Raw genomic sequence first — 26,078 nt, forward strand, 5'->3', positions numbered from 1 at the left:
CCCCAAACCACAGCTCCCTCTGGGGCTGGGGGACACGCTGCCAGGCGAAGCGCTGGGCTGTGGGGCAGGGGGGCCAGGGGAGTCTTGCTCTGTGTCCTAGAAAAGCCACTAGAGCTGAGGGAAGGGAACAGGCTCTTGTGTTGCTAAAGGGCCACCTCTCACCCCCGACTGCCAAGCAGGCTGGGCAGAAGATGGACAACAGCCAAAGGGGAAAATGGGACTTTAAAAAGTTAAGCTCTTTAAGTTCTCCTTTTGAAGAACTTCCTCAAGAAAATTTATTCCACAGCTACTGCGCATGACAACAGCATCTTTACCAGCATGTAAACGTGGTTCTCGGACGTTGTGGGACTCCCGGGTTTAGGGTTCCTGCTGACCCTTTTTGGGTACACCGACATACTTCAAAGGGAAACTAAGCTTTCAAGAAAGGGCAAGAATTCCCACACTTTAGGCTGCTACACAGGGTTGCAATCACTGCCACACTGACAACTAACCCCCTGTACGGTAAATCATGCAGATCACACAAAGCTGTGTCTGTGCACCATCCCCCTACACCCCAGAAAATTTATATTCTTTTTGAACCAAGTCACAAACTCTTTCCTTTAGAGACTGGTCACATTACACAGGCTACAAACCCAAAACCAGAGAGGGTTATTGTATAAAACACTTCCACGCAAGGGTAAAGACTCTGTGGAGAGGACAAAGCATAAACCTCCGGCAGGATGGGAAAAACAAAGAGCTTACACAAGAGTCACATCTTGGAAAATCCAGTCTCTTAAAGTATTTCCTTAATTCAGAAAAGAAATGAGATTTTAAAACTGAATAGATATACTTGCCTTGCTCTCCACTTCCCAAAGAAATGGGGAAACCTTTCTCCCAACTTGTGCAAAATTGCTCACCCCCAAATATGCCTCGACAGCCACCCCCCTTCCTGAAGCCCTGTGCCATCAGCAGGGAGGAGGCAGCACCTTGCTGGGCAGACTTCTCCAAATTCACTCTTTTATAATTGTACAAAGTTACTGGCTATAAGCAAATACTTTGCCAGCAGTGTTATAAATTAACAAATCTTGGGAAAAGAGTTAATCCTAATGCTTCAGGGCTTTAGCATCAGACACCAGGTCGTGCTGTACGCAGAGGATTATTGTTCCACGGTTGCCAGCTGCAGGGTGCGTGCTCCGTCTCTGGACACAGCGGGTGGATGCTGCTCTGCTCTTCGAACAGGACTCTGCACCAGATGGACCTGCCATCTGAGCCCGTCTAGAAATGCTGGCATTGTCAACACTAGTGCACATTTTATCTTTTTTTTTTTTTTAAACAGTCAAAACAGAAAACAGTTTTCATCGACAATTTGCAGATTCAGAACTCCTCCCTCCAGCAATATCATGCACCGTAATAGATACAAGACTTTTCTGAAGGTCTGTTTAACAACAGAGAAAGAACAGGATGCTCCCATTGAAAAAAAAGATGTACCCCCAAATTACGCATTAATGTAATTCAGTTACATATATTTCAGTGTATCATTTATGCATAGCATGTAAGGACCAGAGAGGTAACAGAACAGCCTTAATCCTGCTATGTTGACATCTTAATAGAAATTCCTCTCAGGTACAAGCTTTGTGGGATATAATCTCCTAGAGGACTGATCAATATCACACTCTTCATCAGAGAACTTCATGAACTAAGCGTCTCGGGAGGATACAAACTGTAGGATGTGATCTCATTCAGTACAGATAATTCTTCCTTACTCGCTCTTTATGCTACAGCTGAAAACAAAACCACGGTAAGAGACAACCGTCGAGGAGGTTTTAATTGCTCTTAGAAAGGGACTACCGTGGAAATTAGAAACATGGGTGCATGACAGCAGCGCTGGGGAGTTTGATGATCACATCACTGGATTTGCTCTGGTGGATAAGGGCCAGTTTGCTGTCACCTGCAGCACAAACCCCACCACAGGCTGTAAAAAAGGTCAATAGGTGCCCAGAGTCAGCCGTCAATGCCCACAGCAACACACCCACAGATACAGGACACCACCACCACTCAACTACAACGTCTCTGTGAAGATGGGAGATAGGGAGGAGTCACTGGTTGTGGATGAATTTAATTTTCAAAGATTAGGAATTCTGCAAGCTCTTAAAGTTTTCCTGGGCCCATTGCATGTTTCGACAGCCCAAGACCTGTTACACTGAAAATTCAGACTCCTCATTCATACATCAAAAGGGGAGCGGTGAGGAAATCCACTAATTTTTATGGTGAACAAGCCCTGGCATGCTCTGCTGTGCTCCTTGCTGGCTAAAAATGATGCCACATTATCAAGCCCATTCCAATTGCTGCAAGAAACAAACAAGGCAACCTTTTATCCTGATCTCCTTTGGGAATTAGATTTGTGAGCTCATCCTATTTACGTCAGATTTCTGGAAAGGGTCACAAACAATCAACAGATTCAAACAAAGTCTGAAACGTCTACCATCCTCAGAGGCAAGCATCAAGTCCCAAGTGAAGAAAAACTGTTTTCCAAGTACACAAAAACTGCACTGTGAACTTAATCCTTATTAAGCAGGAGAGAAATGACAAGCCAAAAGCCAAGTTGAAAACACCCCAATCACATGGAAAACTTCAAACGGAAGCTCAAAACTCCTTCAACACACAAGCCAAGGATGGTACTTGCAGAAAACCAAGCAGAGCTCCCTGAACTTCTGCAAGGGAAGGTACACAGCAGTCTGGGTCAAAAACCATCCCTAACCCAAACATTGATCAATGGTACTAAACAACAACACGGAAGATGTTAAAGCAAGAACATAAATCTTGGTCAATCTAGAACAGAAATCAGAGCTAGGAGTCGCTGTATTACTTGATCTCAGCAAGTGGAGAGGACTAAAGAGTCCTGTCTGATTTAAGGCTACACTGCAAGAGTGGCAGCAGGCTGTGTGCATGGCCATGACTACTCACCTCCCACACACTCATCTTTCAGAGTTTAATGACACTGCTTTAACATTTTATGAACACCAAGGGCAATAAAGCCCGATACTAAGCCAAAAGTAGGCCATCTCTGTCACAATAAGCATGTGTCACAAAGAATAATGATTGCATTGACTACACACACTCAAGCAACCCATAAACTTCTCACCTGTAATCGAAGGAAGGATCCTGCACATTCAAAAGCAAACAAGGGGGCAACTGCTTTCCCCGAAGGACACTGAGGCATTAAGCAAACCTTCCCTTAGGTCTGCGGCCTTGCGGATTTCAGAAGGGTAATGAAGACTGGTGTGATAACAGGCTTTCAAAGCCACATTACCCAGGTTTTTCAAAGGTAAATTCACATGAAAATATTATTCTTAAAACTATTGCAATGATTTATGCTGCTAACACACGTGTGGGAACATTAGTCTATGCCAGAATTCAGGTTCTCGTGAGGACATGTTAAGATACAAGAAAAGATTGTGTTCACATGTATTTCTTGGGCAAGACTGCCAAATCATTCTGTATGTAATGAATAAAGGCCCTGTTAAACATTCTTATCTTTCCCTTCGATATTTTCTTGTATTTATTATAAAGCTTCAAAACCCAGAACAAAACACAACATTCCTCATTTCCTTGTGGTGTTTTTCTCGGACGCTCATTGTTCCATGTTCTCAAGGCCTGACAAACATCTACTCTGTCTGCTTTCATGAGATCAGAGGATTCAACAAATGGAAAAAATACATTAATATATTAAGCCATTTGGTGAACTGGTGACAGAGCCAGGATTCAAGACCTCTGGAATTCAAACCCTGAGCTTATTTGTCCAAGCCGCAGCTGCCAAGAGATCACATTTGCAACTGATCTCAGTTGCTTGAGTGGTCAAAGCTCCACTTCTTACTCCCCACACATCTAAGGAAAGCAGCATCCAGAAAGCACAGCGTGCATCACCTGCGGCCACCTGACACCGTCTCAGAACAGTGACTCTTACTGAGCTTGAGCTCACAAAGGACAATTATCACAGAGGCTGCCAGAGAACAGATATTTCCTGCCTTAGCCACAGGACCACTTCTTCACCTGCAGGCTCTCCTCTCTGCACGTCTTGTAGCATTTCTTTGACAGTTCTGTCCTTTCACTCTTCTCATCCTTTACAAGAGGGAAAACAAGAGCTTGTCTGAACAGATTTAGTGAAGAATGTGCCAAATAAGAACTGCATCGTAGTATAAGGGAAGGGGGGAAGCGATGACTATATTTATCATCACAGAATTTGCAAGTCAGAGCAGAAATCCACTTGTGCTTTTTTTTAAATGAAAACCATGCAACAAAAATACAGTTAAATGGAGGAACTGAATTCTAGCATTTTCTAACAAATGGGATATACCTGACTTTGCTACCTTGCTAGATAATTTATATGCTCATGAAAGGATAAAACAAAACCGAAGTTTTGTTATGCACTCATAAATGCTGCTCCCTGTGTCACCAGTACAATTTATACCTTGAGTCTGCAGCACACCTTGATCAACAGGAACAGCACTGTCCTGACAATCTGCAAAGGGTTTATTGTTTTCAGGCTGAGTGGAAGAGAACAAGCACACAGGAAGGGGTTCACAGCGTTCCATGGCACTGCCAAGAGCTCCCATGACACTGAACATGGCTCTGACTGCAGGAAGCCTGCATTACATTAGTATTGCTGCTCTCCAGAAAGATTCAACCAGCCTTTCAGAACAGTTCTGCTGAAATGATGCCAAAACTTTGCTAAAAACATAAGCAAACAAAAAGGAAGTTATTACTACATAGGAAAGGAATCACGGAACAGAACACATTTCTTTTGGACCAAAGGCTACAGGTAAACCTACTGCTACTTCAAATAACTGCCCCAAAAGGGACTGTCCTTCTCCAAACACAGCCATCTGCTGCTTCTGTTTTCTGAGAAATTAAGATAAGCCAAGTACTAGTATAAAACAGCATCCCACAAAGCACTGCCATCCACCTTGACACTTAACATTTCACACCGAGTAACATTTTCATCACAACAATAATTAAGTGGTGGAAGAGCGGCCTCTGTCCCCTACAGACAAGCCAGGAGTAAACTTTATGCATGAAGTTTCAAGGCTCAATTCCAGTTCTACACTAAAACCCGGTATTAACTGTTTGATTTAACAACATAAATACTTAAGAATAGCTATGCTGTGACAAAAACATATATTATCTGTTGCTATAGCAAAATACTAGATTCTGATTCATGTCTCAATACCACAAAAGACCAGGATAATCCCAATTTCGGGAATACTGTGGGAACATGAATTAAATCAATGGTTTTAAACATATCAAATTAATCATATACTACACACAGTTGGTGACATAGGGAAACTTAATGTAACAGGTCTTGGAGCAATTTTTAAAGCACTGAGGTTGCAGTCAAACAAGCACATTTCCTTGAGAGAACCTTCAAACAGCAAATCTAGAAGAACATGTTGAATAACTACAGTTACTACGCAGTACCCACTCACAGAGTGACTAGCTAAGTATGAGCTAGAGCTGTCCATCAAAGCTGGTCAATCCTTCCTGCAAGTCCCTTCCACATGGCCAGCAAACATCAGACAAACCTCCCTAACTGCCCAGTCTGCACTCTCCAAATCATGTCTGTTCGCAGAAAATCATCCCTTCAGAGCTGCCCACCCGCTCCCCTCACAGCCTCCACACCCCTTCCTATGACAGAGGAAGCAGCAGGATAACCATGAGGAGGGGAGGAGGATAGCTATGAAAGAACTCAGCAATACCAAAGCCTGGGGCATTAACTAGCATTTAAAGCCTGCCTGCTTGCTCTTTGCTATCAGGCTACCCCTTGTCCTCATTTATCAGATACTCCCCACCACACACACTCCAGTCCTGACCTCGTCCCAGGGAACCATCTAATTCTCAGTGCATGACCAGATGAGCTAGATGACTGACTGAAGAGAGCCAAATTAAAACATCAGCCAGTCTGAAATGCTAGGTCATTTCACTGCGTGTCCTACATGTTATCCTCTTTCCGAGTACATCAAATTAAGTCACATATTTCCCTGTTTTCTGAAGAGCAAGTTAATAGCCTTTTGTTTCCTAAGGATAGAGTTCACCTACTCTGTTCAGTTTTCCCTAGTTTACTTGATATTAAACTACTGGTTTTAGTCTTGGACTTGCACCTCTCGAATATTATTACCTCATAGTAAATGCTCAAGTTCAAGACAAAAACCAAAGTTCTGAGCATTATTTTTTTAAACAAGGCTTGTCAAAAAATTGAACACACAGGAAAATTGTGAAGAACTTATACAAAACCTGCCAATCGGAGACCTGGAGGTGTTGATTGCCAGATGGCTGAACATGAGCCAGTGTGCCCAGGGGGCCAAGAAGGCCAGTGACATACTGGCTTGTATCAGCACTGGCGTGGCCAGCAGGGACACGGAAGGGATCTGAGCCCTGGGCTCGGCACTGGGGAGGCCGCCCCTCGCTGAGTGGGTTCAGTTCTGGGCCCCTCACCCCAAAAAGTCCATTGAATGACTCGAACGTGGCCAGAGAAACGCAACGGAGCTGGGGCAGGGTCTGGAGCACAGGTCTGCTGGGGAGCGGCTGGGGGAACTGGGGGGGTTCAGTCTGGAGAAGAAGAGGCTGAGGGGAGACCTCCTGGCCCTCGGCAACTCCCTGCCAGGAGGGGGCAGAGAGGGGGGATGAGTCTCTGGAGCCAAGGCCCCAGCGCCAGGCCCCGAGGGAATGGCCTCAAGCTGCCATGGGCAGGGTCAGGCTGACTCTGAGGAAGGATTTCTGTGCAGAAGGGGCTGTTGGGCGTTGGAATGGGCTGCCCAGGGCAGGGGGGGAGTCCCCATCCCTGGGGGGTTGAAGAGTCAGGCTGAGCCAGCGCTGAGGGATCTGGTGGAGTTGGTAAGGGTCAGGGTGAGGTTCATGGTTGGGCTGGAGAAGCTTCAAGGGCTTTTCCAACCTGGATGATTCTGTGAGTCTGTGAAATATTTTCAAATGTATGATTAAAATTACACTACTTCTGTACATCAGTCTCTCAATGCTTTTCATAATAATACTTTAACTTAATACTTGGAATACTTATTCCAAGAGAAATCATTAGAGTATTTGAATTCAAGATTTCACTCAGCTCTCTCATTCCTTTTCTGACTTACGTAACTCCTGATTTATTCACAAACCATGGTCTCATTTAGCACAGGACTTCACATGAAGGTCAGTGTTTTACCACATCTTTTGCTAGCTTTATTTTTTCAGTAGACCACAGAATTCTATATTATCAATTACACGTGTTTCCCCCTATAGAGAAAATGGTCTACAACCACCATTTTCTCATTTGTTAGAGCATAACCATTGCACAATCTCTATAGAAAAGTGGTTCCCCAAGCCATACTTTCCAGATTAAAAAAGATTCTTGTCAACTGGCAACCCCCTTTTCTGCTTTTTCATATTCATTGGCTGTTACCAAGTTTAAGCAACATTTCCAAATATAACACAAGTTGTTTGTGGGGAAAAAAAATGTGAAAAACATCAGGAGAAGAGATGAGCAAAGGAATGACTCTGCTGAATTCATTATGAGCTTCTCTGAACCAGTATTCTAGCACTTGCATGGTCAGAAATGACAGCAGTATCCCTGTCTGATACTCCACTCAATACGCATCTAAAATAAAAGATGCAGATGTGTTACAGGTAGAATACAGCTTCTCTTACAACAGCTATATTATTATGGACATGGATTGCTTGCTTTCTTATCTAAGTGGCTCAGCTCCTCCACCAGCTACAATAGTTAACAAGAGTAAAACCACAAGGCAGCTGCCCCAGAAGGTACAGAACTACTCTGGTTTGGAAATTTTGCAGAGAATGAGCCAGAGTGCTGGGTACCTTTGTACTACAACAGCAGATTTTTACCACCAGCAATTGCCAAGTGTGAATTTTAGGCTATTCCAGCTGCCATTCAGAGAAATAGTTCAGCACTCTCACTGCTGGATTATATCCACAGTGGGTAGTTAAGAACAGTACAGTCCTGCAGTGTCAAGTTCTTGTTGAACAACAACATAACAGCGTTACTAGAAGAAGCATTTATGACTGAAGCTACAGTTCTGATGAACATCTAGTATTAAAAGCTACATAGAAGTACTGAACTCATCAACTTCCTTTAAAATTGAAGTCAACCTCATTGAAACAAGATGAATGCAGAATCAATTCTATATGTAGACCAAAATTTAGGTTTTTGAGGGTTTGTTGCAAAGGCTTTCTGCAGGAGGTCAGATACCATACACAAAGCTGAAGACTACTTGAAGCAGTTCTACTTCTGCAGTACCTCTTAGCTGTAGGCTGTTTAAGGGCTCAAGCACAGCATGAAGCATGCAGAGTTAACAACAGAGATGCTCTGCATTTGCTAGTCTTACATGTCTTTAGAAATCACTCTTGGTCCTCTCTGATCAAGAAGGGAGTGTAGAAGAGAGGAAGAACTTTGTTTTGCTCTTCCATTCTCAGTGCACATCAAGTAACTTCACTCTTCAAACTTCTAGAATAAAATCAAAATTGGATTCAAATGTTTCCTTTCTGGCAGTTTATATTTGGATTTTTGGACAATCTAAGATTCATGTAAAAAGGTCACTGGATAATGAATTAAACACTCCCAATGTGATCATCATCAATGCCACTGGCACAGGCTCTAGCTGCTTGTAACGAAGAGGGAGCATCCTTGATGTCCTCACGTGGAGCAGAACCAGAGCAGCAGCACTCCTCCACATCCTCTGCTCTCAGCACCTCAGCCAGAGAGGCTGTTTGCCTGTCAGAGGGACAGGGCACTGCTCTCCTGGAAGGCAAAAGGCACTATGCAATTCCTGCACACTCTCCAAACCCACACTAGGAAGGTTTCAGTGCTTACCTGGGTTAAACTAGATAGGCTATTTCTATTAAAATGCAGGAGGCCCAGGAAACCCCTCACAGCCCAAACCACAATTTGTCTGTAGCTTCCAGACAGTTCAAATCACCAGAGCTTCAATAATATGCAAGAGAGACAGTATGGATTCAGCGCTGCGAAATGCACAGTGGGAAAACCTAAATCTGGACAAGCATCAGAACACAAATGCGTGATCAACCCTGTGGGCACCCCTGACCCTCTCATCCTCAGGACACAATGACACCACCCTCTTGCCCCAAACTCCAGTCGCCTGCTGTTTACACCGTCACGGCAGTGCCTGCAACACCACACACACAGGGCCCCTCGGGCTGTGCTTCTGAGTCCAGCTGGGGCTGGGAGACGGCTTTAACTTCTTTCAAGTCTCCGTGTTTCCACACTGGTGACGCACAGAGCAATACAGGGCACCCAAAAGAGAAAAACAGACCAGATTACACATCCAGTGATGCCATGCCAAAGCAGAAGCCCAAGAGGTGACAACTACAATCATGTCCTGAGCTTTGGCACCAGCACAGGACACAAGAGGACTATAAGAGTGCCATGCATTAACCAGAGGATTTCAAATGAAACCATGTTAGAGGAAGCAAGAAGCATTAACCACCAATGCAGTCCTGTCTGAGAAGTTAGAGTGCCTTAGTCCAAGAGATTAATATGCATTCCCAGAGTTCAGAGAGCTCATTACCTCCCGACAGTCCTCCACAGCACAGAAATACTTATCTCTAACGGACTCACTGTAGGGGCATGGAAGTCCAATTACAAGCTCCCAGGTCTTCAGACTAAGGGTATGGGAACATGAGTAAGTTACTCTGAGGAACTCAGGGTGCGCATGAGTTTCAAACACTTCCAAGAGATTTCCACAGAAACCACCCAAGCACACAGTCTCATGCCTGTGGTAAATACTGAGTACCTTACTCGCAGTATCACAGGCAGACGCTGTGTACACAGGCAGTTCATAAGGAATAACTGGTAGTAAGCACTAACTTCAGTTTTTCTCAACACATCACTGCTGTGTGCTTTCACCCCGGCTAGGGCCTCTGCAGAACAGGAACTACTGGCCAGGGGAATGGCTAAAGCCACTCATATGAACTGAGCAGCACCAGCTCAATTTAAACCATGGGATTCAGTGTCACAGGAAGGATTTTGGCTCAAGACAGCATCAGGACTAGGTGTATTGCTTCAACTAACACTGCGGCATCTCAAGGCAATTTGCTAAATCCCTGACAAAACAGGCTCCTGGGGAACAGAAATAAGCCAAACCCATGAAAGCCCTCTGGAGAAACTAGAAGCGAGCCTCTCCCATCCATGAGAACCTCTGCCACCACTTTCAGTCTTCAGTGGGCCCTTTTACTCGCCTTCTAATGGCTTCTGACACCACTGTGAAACATGCACACAGATCATCATAACTAGCTGGTATTTTAAATTCTTTTAATATCAAAGCATCCAGCCAGCAGAAGAATATCGTTATAGTTTTAGAAGCTGCACAACTACCTGTTAGTAAGTAGGCAGTTAATTCACCTCCCTCCAAAAATGCCAAACACGGTGATTCTTACACATACATGACACACACACATCATGTCTAACCTGTACCAATAAGTGAGGCAGCAGCTTCCACTTGGAAATTGCTAAATATGAAACTCAACAGTGCATTTGTTTGGATATATTAATAATGGAAAGAAAAATCTATCTAAGAACAAAAAGCAGAAATAATTTTGTTAAAGACTAGAGTTGGTGTTGAATGGTTCAGACACAAGCTACTGGACTTACCCTGCAGTGACTTTCCCAATCCCTGGCCCAGCTTCCACCCATGTTTCTGGAGTAAGCGGTGTCCAATATTATCCTGACAGACAGAACAGAGAAAACAAACCAAAAATATTCCAATAATATATTCTTCCCTTCCCACTGACATTTAAACATGTGATGAGCAAGAGATTTTCTACATATATATGCATGCAAAAAAATGCTACTGAAAAGGCAATATATGCCCAATAAAAGGGAAAGACAAATGTCAAAAATTGCTGGCTAGAATTTTTCCAGGGGGATGGGGTACTGGGGACGGTCACTTTCTGATGGTGTGCTGGGCAACTTTTGTGCATCACGTTTAAAATAAAAAAACAACAAAAAAAAAGCAATGTGGGAGAAAATAAAGTATACCAATAAAAATTGACAGTAAAAAGCATAAAATCAAGCTATTTATACAATCATATCCATCACCTAGACAGCACCACTTAAGATTTTTTTGTAAAGAAAATCTACAATGTGTTTAGTCATTTTGTTTGTGTGTCAGGCTTTTATAATACTGAGTAAGTTGTAAGTGCAAGACTGCCCCACCACTAGAAACCAAAACACAATCATAGCAAAATCCAGGCTAGACTTGATTGGGTTTTTTTATATATGTATATATATATATAAACTAGCATGCAGCCAATATTAAACTGAAAAAACAGTGAGGTTAGTAAAACAACAAAAAAAAAAATCAATTAAATAAAATGAGCTCAAGCACAGACTGGGTGATGCATTTCACATGTAAACTAACAAAAATACTAAGATGTTAGAATGAAACAGGCCTAGCAATAAGTTAACAGCAAGGAACCATTAGTGCATGTAGGGGAAACAATAAGCATAATGTCTCATCTTCCTAAAAAAAAAGCTATTTCAGAATAAGTGGAAAAGTACTGATGCAGCAATTAAGTGTCAGCTTTTGAAAACAGGGCTGAGCAGGGGCTCTTTGTGGAATTCAGTATGGTTTTATGCAAGATTTCTTCCCCCAAACAAAGAACAAGAGTGCTAACAACACCCTTGTCACCATCTAAAGCTGACAGCTTATCCCTTACTGATCAGTTTACCAGCTCACTAGCAGTGACCAACTGTCAAGTCCTCAAAGGAGGACTCTTTTAGGACTGTGTTCAGCTTCTAATCATAAAGATTAAAAATCAGATATGTATTTGTTGATTATTGTTATAAGGCAAACCACAATTCAAGATACCACAGAAATATCCTGAATTACAACAGGCTGTGAATCTAACACTGAGTGGTACATGGAAGCTTAAAAGAAAAAAAAGATATCTATGCTGCAGGTTTCTTTAATTAAATAACCAAGTCATCAACGCAAGTCAGAACAGCAGTGTTTTTTTCACTCACTCCACATTGAAGAAAATGACCACACAGTTTGCAGAACTTTGGTGAATCAGCTTGAAAGACACAATCTTCCCAAAAATATTGGCTGCATGGATACATTTCTCCTCAAAAAGATTCTATCAAGTATAAATTTAAATTTTTTTTCTGATAGACAAGTGAGACATTTCATCTCCCTGTATTTTTCAAGGCAACTATGTACATCTTTCCCACACTACCGGCTCTCCCCCAGGAAATAATTAGGACTACATGGGGGGAAAAAAAAAAAAAAAGAAGTTGTAAGGAAATGTCTGGTTATAAAAGCTTAAATCAGTATATGCAAAAAAAAGAAAAAATGAACAAATATGGATTCCAACCACAAACATCATGGAGAAAACTATCTGTTTGGGAGTATAGGAAAACTTACCTGCAAATATATCTGCTGCAGACCGTTTCTCTAACGGCCACAACAACTGCAAAGTCCTTCATGCAAAAGAGGCCTGAAGTTCAAAGGTTTTATGGATAACGCACTAATTGCTGTACCATTAGCATTGCAACTGTATCTGACAAAGGATTATTGAATTAGATTTTTTAAAAGCCGGTGCTGACAAAAATGGCTGCATTTTCAAAAAAAGGACAAGGAGTACTTTGCAATCTTTTGCTAAGTGGAGATGAGACATTGTGCTGACTGTGTTGTGTTATGAATGCACTAAAATAAAGACAGATGAAGCAGTATGCTATTTCCAAAAGCAGTGCAAGTGGAGTGAAAGCATTTCCATACGAACCTGGCTTTAAAAACTGGGCTGTCAAAAGAACAGTTAAATGTAACACAAAGTAAGAAACTGTCCAATCACTAATGGTAGTTTTTCTTTTGCTTTGTTTTCAATTCACTGCTTGCAAGTAATGTATTTATTAAAGAAGAGTGAAAGCATAAAATAAATTCAACAAGTCAAGACCAGCTGGGAGATTCAAGAGCGGTGTGTTGTGACTGACACAGTGAAGGGGTAAACAAATGTTAAAGGGAAAAAAGAAAAATTTAGAAGGGTTATACACATTAGCACCACTTTTACAAAACCACTCAAGAGGATGGTCGCAAGTTGTTTGACATAAATTGGAATTATGCCTGAATACTATCATCCTGTCTCAGTTACCAGGAAGGGGGTGTTTTTCCCCCGAGTTGCTTCCATTTGTTTGCTTAAGCAGTGAAACTACTTACTCATTTTAAGTATTACTAAACTGAAATGGAGCATCTTCTGTTTCATTGAACCGGGAGAACAACCCTAGAGTTTAGTATTAACATTTGAGTTGGAACCTAGTCATTAGTATGCTCACTTCTAACCATGCTTGACCTTCTTCCTCCATTTCAAATCACTATCACAGACCTCTCAGCGGCAGACTGGCAGGACTGCTCTTCAGCGTAAATGCTGCCCTAAAAATTAAATTATGGAAGGCCAGGCTTGCTAAGCTCCCACGTGAGAGCCACGCTGAAAAGCCTGGCGGCCTGAGGAGTAGCCAGGGATGTCAGAACCAAAATTTGACATGGGGCAGCAAATGTCACAACAGCTGGTACGTTTGGGTTTTTTTTTAAATTGCATTTTTAAGTGAAAGTTGTGTAAAAGTGTGAACTCTTTCAAGTAGAAAAGACTTTGTTTGGGGAGGTTGTTTCTGTTGGGGTTTTTTTGGTTTGGTTTGTTTTGGGTTTTTTTGGTTTGGTTTTTGTTTTTTTTTGGTTTTTTTTTTTTTTTTTTTACACCAAGCATCCTGTCATTGCTTTTGGATAAACCATCCTCATGTTGTGGCAATTTTCTGCAGCAATTTTGTAGATTGCTGCAGCAATCTACAAAATCTACAAAAACACCAACAATCTACAGCAATCTACAAAAACACCAACAGCCCAACAAGGAAGTCCCCCCATTTCTCAGCAGAGAGCTGGTAGCACAAGCCTCCTTACTTTCTTACATTAATGTTTTGGAGCTCCTTGTGTTACAGCCACAACAAAAATCATTGAGGCAGCCAAATTAAGTCTCCAGACAGGTGTCTGAGTGAGCAAGTGAGCTCTCATTTACTGTCCAAACTGCTCACAACAGCAGCACTATCTCTCTGGGTACCTAGTCACAGAGACAGCGCTGGACACCAGATTGCGAGGTGCTCAGTGTAGGACAGAGTGGCTCAGCAAGATCTTGATGGAACAATTTACACCTCCCGGCATTACTCTCACCAGTACAGAGCTGTTCAGTACTGATCCTTTCTATTTCCAGATGGAGAACTTTGCGTTATGGAAGAAGAATAACTTTTCCAAATGTAGGAAATGTAAAGATCTTGACTTCACCAAACCTTCATGGGAGTTGGATAAGCTACTTTGGAAAAATCCCATCCAAAGGGACCTTCTCTAACAGATCAGACTGGCCTCCCCAATTCCCCATCCTGTGCACTGACAAGATGCCCCTTGATGGCTTTCCACGGGTATCAGTGATTCCTGATCAAGATATCCCCAGCACAAATTTCTGACAAAGGTCCTGGCCAATAGAAAAAAAATGCATACAATGAAAAGATGCATACAAGAACTGAAAGGTTTTGATGATGTTGTATGTGGCACATAATCCGCAGTCAGTGGATTGAGCTCTGTTACGGATAAACCAAAACACTAGTTTTGCCTGACACAGGTTTTCCGTAAGATCCCCACGCCACCCCACGTACCCTGGTCACATCACTCGTCTCTTGGCACCAGCAGGAACCATACGTCTCTTGAGTGGATTGTAAGCTGTGCTGACTGTGTATTGAGAAATCTATAAGCAAGGATTGGATGCTACTGGGTGAACCCATGCAAACAAGAGGTTGAAAAGATTCCCAAAACAAAACCTATAGCTCACTACAGATGACACAATGAAGACTAGAGAGAAAAGCCAAATAGTAATGCTACACCATTCAGCTTCAAGAAGCACATTATTTATAGCGCTGTCCACATATGGCTACTGCTAAATGTCAAATCAGCAGCCTCATCAAATTACACTTTGGAACTAGTGGAGTCCACAGATCTGTACAGATATACAGTGCGACAAAACCCAGCTTCAGCTCGTACACTCGTCTACAATAGCCTGCGATCCTCAAACAACTACCAACTGAAGCCTGAAACCTTGTGTAGTTCAAGGACCTCCTCGTGTAACGGAGCAGAATTAGAGAGAGGGGGGGAAAGGACATTTGTTAGTTATGACGAGGACAAACTAACAAGCTCCAGAATAAGTGGGTGATACACAGTCTGGCCTCCAACCTGCAACAGCGACAGCTTGGTTCGACTCCCTCACGCTCTGCATACTGCCTGCATGGGGAAGGGGCTGCTTTCTTGGGTAGGCTCTAAGGGTATATTGCTATCTCCTACTTGATCTGAACTGCCGGGAAAAAGAAAACCATAAATTCACAGCAACAAGATTCAGTAAACAAGTAGAAATAAGAGATTAACATGAAGAAAATCTGGATTCTAGTAAAGCTGCAATACTTTGTGACTTCCCGTTTGAGTACCTGTCCTCAGTGCACTTAAAATATTTTTTTAAAAATGCATGCAGCTTCTTGAATTTAAAAAAGGGTTAAGTGCTCTGATTTTTCAAGGACACCAGTGGTTGTACTGATGTGAACAGCCAGTGTAAGTGCAGCATCTTTCAAACCAGAACAAAAAAATTGTTACTTGTGGGGAAAAAAAAAACCATCAGTATTTGCAGCTATGAAGAGTCCATTGATATAAAATATTTTCTTCAATTTAGTAATGGAAAATAGCTGGCTGCTTATTTAGGCTCCATATATCCACTAGCTCATCAGCTCTATTTTCCATAAATGTACTTTGGTTATAGTCGCATGTTTCAGTCCAGACATCTTTGGCCTAAACAAGCTGTGCAAAGCAGGATTTCCACAAGAACCAAAAATACTAGTACGCTAATTGAGGACACATTTCAACATTGTAATGATCTGTAGACTCCCCAACCTATTTTTCCAGCCACCTTTGAGTTGCATGCTGTAGCAGTACAGTCAGCACCTCTCAACAGATAATGCTGCAGAGATGGATCTCACTTCAGTGGTGATTGTCAAATGTATCCTTCAAGTGAAACCCTCTGCCCCCGGGATTTCCAAATGCCAACTACCTTTAGTCTTTACAGCGTTTTCATTTTACTAAGATGATGTGAGACGCTGCAAGAAGCACATTTAGGAGAATGTACTCAATCCACTCTTCAGTCTGTAGAATAACCACATTTTTAACTGGAAAGTGCTTTGATCTGCTATTGCGGATCAAATGGTTCCTCACACAAAGACATCTGTCATCTAAACTATTTCCATAATGTGAAGCATAGGCTCTTACTCATTACTCTGAGCAGATTCCTTTTTAAAGGTCAGCTGAATCGCTAACAGGGAGCTGGTTAAGGATTATAAAACAATTTGTTAATACTGCAAATACCACACATCTAAATATTTGCAAATTATAGACTTGCCCTTACTCCTTCCCTCTCAATTTCAGTTGAAGTATGTTATCCACTTCTGGGTGAGCAAACAGCATAAAATACAACAAGGCAGAAAAGCAGTATGGACACCTCTTTCCTAGTGAAAAATCTTGCAGAAGAGGTGAACCACTAAAGTCTGAAAACTCTTCCTTCTTTTAATGTGTGTAATTTGCCAATTAAAAAAGGCACACAAGTCATTAATAGTATGGAAGCAAAATCATTTTCACAAGTGTCAGGAAACCTGACAAAATTATTTATGCTTCCCAGCTACAGAATTTCTTTTAAGAATCAACAATGTATTTAATGAAGACCATGTGAAGATTAACCTTAAAAGTGACCAGTGTGTTTCTGACACTGGGCTTATTCATGAGACCAAAAAACCACCCTGTGCAGCAGTAACAGCTTTTAAATTCTTGGACTAGCACATGAAACCAGCTCAAGTGTGCTCCAACGCAGAGCACAGCTGCCGTGACAATGCAGAATGTACAGTTACTCCATTCTGTGACTCCTTCCAAGAGTTTAATGTCCCAGGCTAGGGGTCTTGCAACTCAAACACCTGTTTCTCTTACTATAGACAAAAGAAGAGTGAAACAAACTGGTTTTTAAGGTAAGAACAATCTGAGGTTTTAATTCTTTCTCCTCCTAAAGCAGCAAGCCTTTAGGCTGAACTGTACATACTAAAACCTACCAAAAAGTTGTAAAGATCATGTCCCGATATTTGAATGAGATATATATATGAATAAAATGATGAGATATATATATATGAATAAAATATTAACGCTGTAATTGACTTTAATTTTTCTGTTGCAGTTCAACATTAATTAAACTGCAACAAAGTATTACATCTGCAGATGATCCAAGCTGTACTGTGAGTCTGTGTGCCCATGTTGCTGGGTCCAGTGTACTCGTTCCTGTTTTACACACTTCCGTAGGCATCGCTCCCTTTGGAACACCAGAGAGATGTCATCTGTGACCAATTCTGTTCCTCTGTTTGGGAAAACACTTTCAGAAATCAGGTAACCAGTCTAGTCTGTAAGTAGTATTTGAATTATTTTGAAATGCTGATTTCCAGCGTGGCACGGAGTAGGCTATCAACAAGTATTTCTCATCATATTTACATAGGGAAAGACACTTGGCATTTTAATCAAAATCCCCATATCACAACGTAAGATTGAAGTATTCAGGAGAACATTGAATACAAATTCCCATCTCTGCAGCATTATCTCATGCGTCATCAATTACTGCCATGCCTAAATCTAGCATCATGCCAGCACATTAAGACAGTAGGTACTATATGCAGTGTTCACTGGACCAGAAGAACAGAAATAAGAAGGGGGAAAGGAAACCCTAGAGAAGAAATTAAAAAAGGCAGACCGTGCAATACAAACCAGATCATGGCTGCTTAGCTAATATGGGCCAACTGCTGCGGAAGAAAAATGTCGAACACCCCAAGTTGTGTAAATTTTTTGTAAACATCTAACACGCACACAAACACACACAACACCAACCTACACATGAATGAAAAATATATATTGATCTTTTGCTAACAGTTTCTTCTAAGTGCATACTAACGTGAAGAAACTTTAACAGAGAACTTAAATTATTAATAGGGAAAAGAAACACTTGACATGTACTTTCTTAACAAAAATCTAGTCTTAATCAGAACACCACTAAGTGACCCTCAATTATTCACAAGTTTTCTTGCTCTCATACTGAAACTGCAAATGAAACTTAGCTAAAGCTAAGTGCCAAACTTGGATCCAGTTTAGGCTGAACAAGCTACTGCACCTAAGACTAGCAGAAGATGCTTTGCAAAGAGAACAATTAAAAAGCTATTAAAAGTTTTAAAAGGTAAAACTAAACAAAACTTAATTTTCCCCATCTTATGGCTGTACACTCCACACCTAATTCAAAGCAATAGTTTACAGAAACTCACAGCGCAGTTTCAGGTTCATGGGGAAGGACTGCTACACTAACACTGTAACTTATCCCTGTCTCCATACTGCCAGGTGTCATTCTAACACTTTAACACACCAGTAGCTTTCAAAAAATATAATCTTAAAAAGGATCAAAATACATTTTACTACACTACTCCATCAGGTCTGCATATGAATTAAACTGCTTCTTCAAAGAAAAGTATAAAAACTTAACAAAATAAATATCTATATGAATGTATGTATTATTTTAAGTAATTTCTGAAATATTACGTTGAACTAAAAGTCACCTATAGTTTTAGGAGAACTACTTAAAGATTAAATCCCAGGCCCACTTAATCTCAGCATGCAATTTACCACAAAAAAGAAATAACCCTGTACTGACAAAAAGATGCCCACTCCTATCAAATTTGACTGCATTCACATCAAGTACCATCCGATCACGGCCTAATTTTTGGTGGGTTGATGATGCTGATAAGTATGTATCTTACCGATTCTATAGGCTTGTCTAAAGATGCTTGCTCTATCTCCAGGTGCCCTTCTTCATATTGATCAAAGTGATTACCCTGTAAACAGAAAAAGGGGGTTAGCTCTACAGCAGAGAACACATTTTCAACAGTCTAGTTTTCAAGATTCAGGTTTGTAAACTGTGTTATATTTTATATACTTTTGCTAACAGATGAACTTATTACATACAGGCACAATACAGTATATAGGCTATAAGAACAAAAAATTATTCTAAAAACTAAGTCAATTTGATCATAATCATAAACTATGGAAGTTGGCAAAATATCAAACATTTACAATGACAATACTTCGGGGTTTTTTTCTTTAGAAAGGCTGTGAAACACTGACCGTAAGCACCAGTGCTGGCCTTAAAACCATACAGGACAAGAAGCAGAAGGAATTGACCCCACCACCACTATAAAGGGGGTTTTTGTTATCTTCTCTCTTTTAAAGAAGAGTAAGGCTTTCCTTGCAGCAGGAAATCCAAATTGCTTGAGGCACACATGTAATTTCACACACCTTAAATCAACAAAAACCCACAGTGGTAGCAAATGAAACCTGTTCCAGTGCCCACAGCACTTGTTTATGGTCTGGAGCAGCCCTTTCCTTGCACCTAGGCAGCTGCACAGTGAACCGTTAGTGGAAGTGATCCTCCACCACACAAAAAAAGCCATTAATTGCAATGCTGGCCAGGTGACCACGTGGCCACAGAAGCACGTATGTTGGTACAAAGAACACTGGATGCACACACAGAACTGCTTGGTCCAGACGTACCAGCTTCAAGCATTTGTGAGCACAGTCCCTAAAACTGCTACACAAAAAAATGACAGGACTGAGGAGCATGTCTGAAAAGACAGAATTGGACCAAGAGATACACAGGGAAGCGTACTAATAGAGTGTACAGATACTCACACAGCAGAGAAAATGCTACAAAGAATGGTAAGTCCAAGCAGCTTGCTTCTTTACACTCTTGGAGCAACTCCAAGAAACACCTCGAGTCCTATAGACTGGCCATGTATAATAATTAAAGCAGATAGGAAAACTAAACAGGATTGATATTGTGGTGTACTGCGCCCTGCCTCCACCAACATCCAGCACGCACACTTCCAGACTGCTGAGTTCTGAACTGGGCAACCTGTCCCCTACCCAATGGTGCCACGTAAGCACAGCACAACACACAAACAAGAGCCTCTGGAGTAGAGACTACAGTCGAGCAATCCTCTTCAGGCATCCGCTACAGGAAAATTCAATCTTCTCGTGCTTTTGCCTGGATATTAAGCACATAGGGTTCATGAGCTAGGAAGGCAAAGGCAGTCTCTGTCCTCCAGAATAACCGTTGGTGCTGGAACACCATCAGCATGAAGGGCCATTTCAGGAAAAAAAAAAAAAAAAATCTCTGTTGTAATTTCAGAGGTTTCTGAAACCTCAAATTCCTGAAATTGCAAACATGGTGAACCATTTTCGGCCGTTCAATAGGCCTGTGATGCAGCACTAACATCCACCGTTGCTAGCACAGACCTGGAAAGGAAAAAAAATCTGACTTTCTAGCTGCAAACTCAAAAGCAAACAGAAGAGGTGCTTGCAGCTGAAGGAGGTCATTTCAGTGGTCTCTCCTGGGCACTGCTCAGCATCAGAGCCCTGTGAAACCCCAGGAGGTGCTAAGGCCTTGGCTGCCACCCTCCAGTCCCTTCCCAGGCCCCACAGTGCCACCGAAAGCCTTCTGGCAGCTCAGCCAACACCCAACACCTGGCAGCTTTTATTTGCGTCCCAGCTCTGCAATTACTTTGAGCAGGAACACCTAACACCACTGCCAAGAGAAACATGTTGTCACTCTCCTCCTTTCTACCAACACCAACTTTTCCTTCTGCAAGAATTTTAATGAAAGCCAGCATGCGAAAGAGCAAATTATAGTTGTAACGGACTGCCTGTTGGCATTTTACAAGCCAGGCACCAGCCTCCAAAAATCCTCTGGAACAAGTGTACATATCCAGTGATGCAAATCTGCAAGAGACCATCTTGACAAAAACCTGTTGCCAAGAGAACGTGCTTTGATGTTGGCGCCCCAACCGCCAGCCTATACATCATCTGCAGTCCACAGCGATAATTCACCCAGGCCACACTCTGCTCCCAGTAGTCTTCTTTCCCACGGCCTCTCCAGAGCAAATTTCAGGCTTAATCTGCAGGCAGCAATCCACTCCCATCCATTTTTTTTTGGACAGTCCTCAAGGAGCAAGCTGAAGGCAAACTTACCATGTACACACAGTCATTGAGCTGCTTAAAAAAAGCTAGTAATTCTCAGAGACAGTCAGAGTTTCAGGCTGTACACGTGTGTGCTGTGAAGTCAGGGAGCCCAGCAGGGAGAAGACATGATAAAATCTGCCTCAAGAGCAGACGGACACAGCCCAGCCTCCCAAAAAGTAATGCTCAGAGAACAAAAGCAGTCAAGAGTGCATGCTGTTAATGAATTTGCACTGCTGAACACTAGCAAAAACACATTACTAAAACTTCATATATTAAAAAAATTAAATCTACATAACATTTCATTAACAAACACTTCAAACACTCTCAGCAAAAGCAAAGACGTACTTCCCCCCTGCCTAATTTCACAATGTGATTTGCTGCCTGCAGATAGCTCAGAATATACCAACTAAATTACCTGGAGCTGGCAAAATATTTCTACCTACTCACCATCTCCTTCAGCACACTGCCTGCCAAGACAGTTAAAATTGTTTTTACAAAGGCAAGGGTCAATTCCAGTCTGAAAGCACGCCTTGCTGATTTGAGGCTTTACAACTTGATTTTTCTGTGCTTAAAAACAATACCTCCTCCCAGAAACTATGCAAAAGGCTGAACACCCACTGTGTCACAGCCAAGCGAAAAGAAGTCAGAAAGCAAATAGAGCCATTCTCTCTAAGTTCTAGTGATCCTACTATTATCTACTTTATGGATTTTGGGGGTTATTTTATATATTTACATACTTTGGGGTTTATTATCTAGTTTATATTTACTTTGAGTTTTTTGTTACTGGTGACGGGAAGTGGAGGCAGGTTGCTTGTTTTTACAAATAACAGCAGTACTAAATTAAAGCTTTCAGAAGAGGCAGGGTGCTTCCCATCTCCCTGAACTCCTGGGTGTGCAAATGCCCCCCCAAGCACACGGGAACAACACGGGTGTGATGCTGACAAGCTGCTGGCTGTATCGGCAAGTTGACTGTTACAGGCTTGGTAATTTAAGGCATCAGAATAACAAAGTGTCCAAACTGAAAAGAAATCAATTCTCATCACAGACTGTTCTTTATTTATCAATACTTAAAACAAATGATAAAGGAAAAATTTCCCTTCCACTATAAAGTAGCTGACCCTGGAAAAAGGCAGGAGGATAATCTGACAGTCATACTGAAATCAGATTTATGAGTGAGTTCAGCATGGTAGTGCCTAACGAGCAAGGAGAAAAATAGTTCTCAATTCTAGGGTCATGACAAAGAGCTTGTTAAGGCGATGGCTGCCATCGTGGTGATCACAGGCCTTTTGGAGCTGGGACTCTGTGGGGCTGGAGGCAGCACAGTCTGTCCCTTTGCTTCCTCATCCCTGGAGCTGGCTAAAGAACAAGTTGGGGGAATTCCATCTGTTTTCCTTCTTTTCCAATCCTTCAACCTAGCACATCGAATGGATCCATATAACATTTCTGGTTTGCTGTATCTTAAGACAATGAATCAGAGGAAGACAAAATACTTCAACATTTAAATCTAACAATTAATTAAATCCTAAATGTTGAATCTGTTGAGATTAAACTACATTTCTGGCAAACATGAACCATAAGCACAGACATTTTAACACAATTTTGATCTGTGTCTTCTGTAGACTTAAGGGATGCTTCCCTCTTCAGAGGAAACCTCTTAAGTGAAAAGAAAAATTCAATCCCTACAAAATGGATACCAGGTCATAAAGTAACAGCTGCATTAAAACCAGCACTACTCAAACCTATTCCTTCTCCCTCCTTCCCTGTATGACTATTACAGAGACACAGTAAAATCCTGGCCCTGCTGGCTAATAACAAAGTTTCTACCTACTCCTGTGGACAAGGATTTCAGGGCTGCAGGCAGTGCCCTTCCCTCTCTCATTGTCAGTCCCTTCATTTTAAAGCTGTGTACTCACTTCTACTTTGTAAAACTAGACGTGTTGCACTGCTTATATCACTTCCTTACAGATGCTACCTCCATCCTAAAATAGCAGAGCAAATAGGATGAGAGGCTTCTACTTAAGCATCATTTATTTCTATCACTTGGTGCTACAGCAACTGCTCTCACACTAGGTGCTTCACTACAAGCACACTGAAATACAATGTTTTACTACTTAGATGAGAAGCAAGGACAAGCCTTCAACATCTAAACGTTCTTTATTATACACCACACACACCATTTGGTTTCCTTATTGCATTCATCTCCAGGAGCCAATATCTTTGCGTCCTGTAATTTTTTGTGTAATATCATCTGAACTTTGGCTAACGACCCATTTTGGTTACTCACAGTCACATGTCCTCGCCTCTCTCCTCCACTTTCCCATTGTTTGATCTTTGCACAAAGCTCTTCGACAAACCTTACCTCTTGGAGCTCTCAAACATGTAACTGCTGAGTTATGAATACAGCATTTGAAAAATCAACTAACAAAAGCTGCCTCCATGCAGGATTTTAGACCCTTATTCTCCCTTATTTGGGCTGTAAATACTTCAGAGCTCTGGCCCAACAAATGTCATTTGATTAAACAGTGGAGTCACTGCACTTTCTGAAACAATTCAAGTTTAATAACTAAGGGGAAAGAGTATTGTTGTTTCTTTCTTACTTATAAGATCCCAAACATTAGCGCTGAGACCCAGTCAGTATAATCTAAAATGAGACCCAGTCAGTATAATCTAAAAAAAAAAAAAAAAAACAAAAAAAACCCAATTAAGAACTTAATCACACTTTCATCCCAAAATCTTTAGTGGCAAGAATCATGGCCAATAAATGACTCAATGCAAGTGAAATGAATTGTTGATTTAAGCCCATTTATCAGAGTAAGTTTAGTATCACAGAATTAATTCTCCCCCTCACACGAGGCAGTTATTCATGAAGATGGGCAAAGACAAAGCATCTAAGGGTACAACAGCTACTGGGGGGAGGGGGGTGGGGGAGAAACCCTTTAAACAGCATCTTCACAACTACAAGGGAGAAGAAAAAGATGCTGACTTTCTCTCTCCCCAAAAAGGGTGCATCCAAAAGCAGACCTGACTTCTGAGCGCTGTATTTTCTAAGTCACCTACAGCATCATCAACACAATGAGGAGAGAATGATGAGTCACTTCAACTGCTTCAAGGCTATTAGACCTCCCTGGATATTAATTACTGGACTGCTCTTTACAATCTGTCCAAGCACAGGGGATATTAAGACATCAGTGTGCAGAATACATTCCATATAGTGCACATTCCTGACTGGAATTAGTGGTTTCTTTTATGAAGACGACCTAAGTTATCCATGTTTTATTTCAAAAGAAAAGTAAATGTGGCAGTCTGCATTTCAGTAGCTAGGCCAAACCTCGAAACACGGCTCTCATGTGGAGACGGGAGAAAACTACAACAAAAGGGTAGTATAATGGAGACGTGAAAGCAATGGTTTTCTTTCAGAACGCCTTCATTCAGCTGTCCTTTCAGTTACTGCTCAACAAGAGAGCTCAGTTACAGGAACATTATTATTAATATGAAAGAAGATGTAAGTTACAAACCCCAACACTGGATACAAAGGGTGTACAATGAGAATACCTGGGGAAAACGCTGCCTGCTCCACAAGTCACAGGGACAACGCCTTCAACAGTGTGAACAGAGTAAAACAGAAAAGACTCCAGCATAAAACCTATGCCTAAGAGCACTAAACCCAGTGATGACTGGGGAGGAAACATGCAGAATGCAGTTCCTGAGATATCAAAGCAGAAACAATCTATTTATGCTCATACTGAATTTCAGGACAAGCTTAGGAAGGTGCATAGAAACGCTTGGTCCCATGACCATGCAGATAATCTGAAGAAAGTAATTTCGCAAAAAAGCCTCACTATACATCATTATTTCTTAAATGCACTGGAAAAGAGCACAGCATGATCATGATTGCTTAACTGCACTTGAAAAATGCACAGTGTGCTCCTTAGATATTCAAAAATTAGTTTTACCCTGGTTAAGTATCAGGAAAAGACTCAAAAAAATAACATTTATATTGCATTTACTTTAGAAAATGGATTTTAAAACACTAAAGCAAATCAGCACCACTTGTGCATATTCTATTCATCCATCAATTCAATCAATAAACTTTGAATTTCCAAAAATATTAAGTCAAGCCATAAAATTCAGGGTTGTTACCCACAAGTGCCACTTTAAGACATTTAACCAAGCCTACTCCTCAGTCATGAAAGCTCTGAAGGCATTAGGCTGCAAACCAGCAGCCAAGACACTAGGAGTATCTAAAAAGAAAAATGAGTACCCACAAAAAAGGCCTTTTTCTAGTGTAGATAAAGCCATGGCAGACTGCATTGGCTACAAATCACAGAATATTCTGCAGTAGCCTCCAGTCTCTGCTCCCGCGGCTGGAAAGCACAGCTGACATTTCCTGTGGCTGTAGGACCAGCCAGCACAGATACAAGGTCTCAACAGCAGAGCACAGGAGCAACATCTGAACACAAGTGAACAATGCCACCTCTCCAAAATCCTTGTTGTCTGCACACATGTGGCACCTCCATGAATCAAGAAAAAAAAAAGACTCAGTGATTCCAGAAGCAAGTATCCGACTAAATTTAAAATTATCTTTTTTTAAAGGAGGAAATTGAACAGTTACAAGATCTTTAGGAGGACAAGGCACCTTAACATTCATCAGCTTTTCCCAGAGATGGCTCCTAGCACAACTCTTGCCAGCTTTCTGCATCCAGGACACCTGAACGAATACTGCTAGTCCAGCACTAGTGCAGAGGCCAAGAAGCAGACACAGGAATCACTCCACGAGGACCTGACAGAGCACCAGACCCTTGCCTATCTCAAAGGCTAGGAATCTCAGCAAACCACAATCTGACTTCGTGTTGCATTTCGTGTCTAGATCTCTTTTTAAAAATCTTTCCTGTTTGGTCAGCTGTTACCAGACCC

General features: G+C 41.7%; 1 protein-coding gene across 8 annotated transcripts in view; it reads right to left on the bottom strand.

The window, feature by feature from the left end:
• Positions 1–26,078, bottom strand: part of GPATCH8 (G-patch domain containing 8) — a 54,903-nt gene that overhangs the window by 23,001 nt on the left and 5,824 nt on the right. For 3 of the 8 annotated variants that reach the window (XM_026864818.1, XM_026864819.1, XM_026864822.1), the window contains exons 1-3: positions 18,908–18,988; positions 12,784–12,801; positions 10,652–10,724 (exon numbers count right to left, since the gene is read on the bottom strand). Coding sequence is in view for 2 of the 8 variants with exons in the window: in XM_026864816.1 (XP_026720617.1) it covers positions 10,652–10,724; positions 18,908–18,982 (148 nt within the window). In the remaining 6 variants the exon portion in view is untranslated. Of the gene's footprint in view, positions 1–10,651; positions 10,725–12,783; positions 12,802–17,870; positions 17,906–18,907; positions 18,989–26,078 lie in introns of those variants that run through there. The other 5 variants (XM_026864816.1, XM_026864817.1, XM_026864820.1 and 2 more) reach the window with 4 other exon arrangements.

The sequence above is a fragment of the Athene cunicularia genome, assembly GCF_003259725.1.
Source record: "Athene cunicularia isolate RWA chromosome 27 unlocalized genomic scaffold, athCun1 chr27_part1, whole genome shotgun sequence".
Classification (NCBI taxonomy): Eukaryota; Metazoa; Chordata; class Aves; order Strigiformes; family Strigidae; genus Athene; species Athene cunicularia.